The sequence below is a fragment of the Xiphias gladius genome, unplaced genomic scaffold, assembly GCF_016859285.1.
Source record: "Xiphias gladius isolate SHS-SW01 ecotype Sanya breed wild unplaced genomic scaffold, ASM1685928v1 HiC_scaffold_596, whole genome shotgun sequence".
Classification (NCBI taxonomy): Eukaryota; Metazoa; Chordata; class Actinopteri; order Istiophoriformes; family Xiphiidae; genus Xiphias; species Xiphias gladius.
Window position 1 is genome coordinate 1 of NW_024402295.1, and position 5,000 is coordinate 5,000.

General features: G+C 42.1%; 1 protein-coding gene across 1 annotated transcript; it reads right to left on the reverse strand.

The window, feature by feature from the left end:
• Positions 1 to 6: 6 nt before the first annotated feature.
• On the reverse strand, positions 7 to 4,535 carry LOC120787763 (peptidyl-prolyl cis-trans isomerase C; the record flags this gene model as incomplete). The annotated part of the gene is made up of 6 exons (XM_040123350.1): positions 7 to 1,391; positions 2,548 to 2,664; positions 2,886 to 2,953; positions 3,513 to 3,606; positions 3,900 to 4,013; positions 4,511 to 4,535. Coding segments are annotated over 6 exons (547 nt in total), but the record flags the coding sequence as incomplete, so codon positions are not given.
• Between the last annotated feature and the right edge of the window lie 465 nt (positions 4,536 to 5,000).

Here is a 5,000-nt window from a genome sequence, read left to right on the forward strand (position 1 = left end):
ACATGCTTTTCTGTGGGACCTTCTACGTATGTTACAAATAAAAAGCACGAAAATGGAAAAACAGTTGCGAACAAAACTGTTGCAACAACAAACCGACCTTGAATTAAATAAATGTTTCATTGAGCAGAACAAAAAAATATCTTTGATGTTCGTGATTGCATTCAGTGATATGTTGTTGTTTCTTTTGAAAATCACGCTCTAGGTAAAAAGACATTTAAGGCTGATGAAACACCTTTAAAGACCTATAGGTTAAAGTGGAAGCCACCCGCCAAAATCTGACAAACCTAAAAATGCTGTATATTCGTTCTCAGTAATGAAATGTTTTCAACTTAAAATTGAGGCTTATTTTGCTACGAGCCTGAAATGCAACCAATTTGGAGATAAAAGGTTCTCAACTGAGTATACAGACGTCTCTACAAAGGAGCACATGGGAAACATTGCTCCTTCACCGTCTATGATCATTTTAACAGTTTCTCTATGAGGCTCGTCCGATCGATCGGACGTCATGTTCATCTTTAAATCGCCGTTGCAGACTGAGGGAAAGTAGTGCTTCTTAGCATGCTAACCTTAGCAGCCTATGGTTAGCTTGTCACAACTGCTGGATGTTAGTGGACGCTGATGTTTAGCATCATTAGGCTTCGGGACATGTCACAGTTAGCATGTAAAGATGTTGACGTCCGGTGCGCAGTGCTTCATGTGCATGTTAGCTGGCTAATAGGGACAGGTATTGGACCTCAGTACGTTTTTGGTACCAGCTGAAATGTGTCCATAGCACTGAGTATCGAAAACTCTCAAATGCTGAAAGCTGGATTTGAGTCAGATTCGGAGTCTTGTTCACACTTTGATCAAATGTTTCCTGATTCAAATCATAATTTCTGATCATTTTTGTCCGTATTTTATTTAGAGCAAAGTTCCTGCACGGCTGCTTTGTGTTAAGACAAAATTAAACACCGACCAATTTGAGAGGTTTGTATTTCGTTGAATGGAAAAGACAAAAACATTTTTAAAAATCCTTCAAGTATGAAAAAATATGTTGTTTTGGTATCAATACTGAAAATAAGGTATTATAACAGCCCTGGTATCAAAAACTCTCAAACTATACCCAGTTCTACTTGCTAGCATGATAGTATTAGCATGTTCATATGCACAAGTAATAATATGAAAATGTGAATTTGGCAAAATTCAAATGATTTCTGATGATCACCAATGTATAGTAATCACACACTGTATTTGTCCTGCAGACAAAGTTGCAACCGTGGCATTTACCAGCCCTCCACCTCCACTACGAAGGGCTCCTTGACGGGGATCCTGCCGCTGTTGACGATCACACACTCGGTGTACGGCAGGTTCCTGTCGTTGGTGTCCTGAAGCTCGATGGTGTGAACCACGGACTGGCAGAGGAGACAGACAGAAGCAGGGTTAGAGCCACTCAACACAAATGTCAAAGATGCATTTCAGCTGGTTTTCATGTAGGAGGAGGTTTTCATGTAAGCGTCACCGTGTATTATTTCTCTATGCCTGCTCAGCTTGAGTGCGTTATCTTGCTTGTACAAATTTCTGAAGATTAACTATTGATATTTTGGGGCAGCACAGTTTTAGATAGAATTTTCGTTTTAAATCTCGTTTAATCCTGAGATAATTTTTAACAGGCAGTCAGAGATGGGTATTATTTAGATCTCAGCAGTTCTGATAATGCTTATCGGTTCTAGTTGTTATCAAATCCTGGTTTTGATTCTTGTCATATTAACTGGGCATGAAAAAAAAAAAAAAAAAGGTTTTTACACCAGGCTGCCGAAAATATTTCATCCTGTTAGAACAGCTTCCTCTGCAGCCAATCATTTGGTTTAGTTGTATATGGAAGCTGAGCAGGTCCAAAATTTAGCGGGCGTCATTTTAAGGAATCAATAAGCAGGATTGGAAAACCTGTTTCTTCGCAAATTCCAAGTCATGACAACGATAATTTTACGAGCAGTCAACAACTATGGCTCTCAAAAGGCTCTGACAGTATGAACATGACTGAAACTACTAAGAAAATCTCACGCGATATAAGGTGAAAAATTTCTTAGCACAGGGTCCACTTTGTGGAAGTTTTCGCGGAGCTTCCGGCTGCATCTTTATCGCTCACGTTTATCACAAAACAACAAAACAAAATCTCCTCCTGTTCCTACCTCCATCTACCTGGTCCGGACTACTTCCTGAGTGGGCGGAGCCCCTGAATCTATACAGGAAGCCAGCTCACCTGTGGCAGAACTTTCTGAACGAGGGCCAAGAAGGCCTCATGTGCATGTTGCCTGTTCCCTTCAAGAGTTTGTACTGCGTTCGTTTCAACTCTAAGTTTTGTTTGTTTAATTCAGGGCGAGTTTAGTAACTTTGCTCATCTGTCCTCGGCCATTTCTGGCACCGGACTCCACTCAGGATGGCAGCATTCATCCACTTGTTAGTGAGAGTAAAATCACGTCACAGCACATTTTGACAAGGACGTGTTGATCTGTTTTTCAAACAGCCGCATGCGGCAGCTTTACGGAAGGCGTCCGAGGCCTGACCCACCATGCCGTCCAGGACTTTGCCAAAAACCACGTGTTTCCCGTCCAGCCACGGTGCCCTGGCAGCCAGGATGAAGAACTGTGACCCGTTGGTGTCCGGACCGGCATTTGCCATACTCACCTGGTACAAACGCAAGCGAACACATACAAGTTCATACATCATGTTACAGTTTTGTCGAGTTATGTTTACTTTCTAGCTGACCCTTTCATCAAAACTGAATTAGTGTAAAAGTGGAAACATCTTAGTGGATCAAAACATTTTGGCTCATTATTCCTTATTAAAGAGTGAGGGATTGTATGTCAGCGATATAGCGATCGAAACGTTTGTGTGTGTGCACGCACCCAGCTTGCTCCTGAATGCTTCAGCCTGAAGTTTTCATCTGCAAAGGTTGTTCCGTAGATGCTGTGACCTGGGAGGAAAAATAATCTGGCTACTTTCCGGTGCTGACAGATTTGCAGGAAAATCTAAAACATATGAAATATGTCTTACAAAGTCAGGAAGAACCTTTTAATGTTCCACCAAATGGACCAAACCTCTGTGTCCTTGGTGTGGGTGTGTGTGTGTGTGTGTGTAAAGTAAAGAAAATGAACATTCGTCCAAACTCCTTCACTGACTTCTACGGGACAAATCGGCGCTTTAAGACCGAGTAATGTGCTCGAGAGGATTGTGTGTTTTAACTGAGACAGGATTTGTTTATTTTCTCGCGTCTTGGTGAAAATGTGAATGTCTGGATCGCACTTAGCACGTGAATGGACAACAGAGATGTGTATTATTCTGCAGGAGAAGTTTGACAAGTTTGGAAGGATGGTTTTCCCCCGTGAAAATGTGTCATTTTCGGACTTCACTGTAACTGACATGGCTCCGACGGCTGCTGTTGGATCCCAGGGACAGCACCTCTCAAGCCTACACAGAGCCTGATGTCAAACGATGCATTTTGGACGGATTGTCCCTTTAGGCGTCGTTCCTACCTCCACTTCCGTCTCCGACGGTGAAGTCTCCCCCCTGGATCATGAAGTCTTTGATTACTCTGTGGAACTTGGTCCCTTTGTAGCCGTAACCTTTCTGCAGACACACACACACACACACACACACGCAACACCACGTAACGCTTGACTGTCAGCGTAGCGGAAAACAACAAACACTCGGACCACTGTACGATCAGAGAGGTGTGTGTTTTGTGTTGTGTTGTATTTGTGTGTCTTCATACCGTCTCCTTGTAAACAGACCAAATCTGGTCATTCGCATATTGTGTGAGGATTAGATACTTATATCACTTCATACTATATGTGTGTGAGTTACAGTGTGCGTGTCTCTGTGTTTGTGTGCGCCCGTGTTCATATACACCGTCATCTTACCTCTCCGGTTGCCAGGGCGACAAAGTTATTGACAGTGAGCGGGACGACCTCTCCAAACAGCCCGATGACGATCCGCCCCACCTCGTGACCTGCCACTGTGATGTCAAAAAACACCTGGAGACACACACACACACACACACACACACACACACACACACACACACAGAGGTGTGTAGTGACTCATAACCATTTACTCAGTACTGTTTTTATACTTGGACTTTTCCTGTTTTGTGGGACTTTCTACTTTCCACAACATGTCAAAAGGTAATTTGCTTCAAACTTGAACCTTTCACCCTTGACTACATTTTATTTAAATATAGTAATTGTATCATCTCCGTGGGAAATTGTGTAATTGGTCCACAGCTCTCATGTCTACTGTATAAACATGTAAATCTGTCCAGAATCTGTCACAGCACCGAGCTCAGAAATACTGAAGAACATTTTAAATAAAAAAAACAAAAATGGCTCGGTTGGATAAACATGAGTTTAAAGTTCACCATGTGATTCTGAATTTGAATTGATTTATATTTTAACATATAAAATAACATGAATATTCCAGACTATTCAATAATGGCAGTTGTTCTAGCTTCTTCCAGGGGTTTTAAACGTACCTCATGGTCTTCACCAGCAAATGAGCTTTACTCCATATGCTACCACCTGCTATCATGTGACCCGTTCTTAGGTCACCTGGTGACAACTGAACCAACTCCAGCTACTGATATGGCTGTGAGATGCTGTTGAAAGCTTCGGAAGAAGCTTCAGAAGAAGCTTCAGAAGAAGCTTCAGAAGAAGCTTCAGAAGAAGCTTCAGAAGAAGCTTCAGAAGAAGCTTCAGAAGAAGCTTCAGAAAAGGGTTCAGATAAAGCTTCGGAAGAAGCTTCAGAAAAGGCTTCAGATAAAGCTTCAGAAGAAGCTTCAGATAAAGCTTCAGAAGAAGCTTCAGAAGAAGCTTCAGAAGAAGCTTCAGATAAAGCTTCGGAAGAAGCTTCAGAAAAAGCTTCAGAAGAAGCTTCAGAAAAAGCTTCAGAAGAAGCTTCAGAAGAAGCTTCAGAAAAAGCTTCAGAAGAAGCTTCAGAAGAAGCTTCAGAAGAAGCTAGTAAGT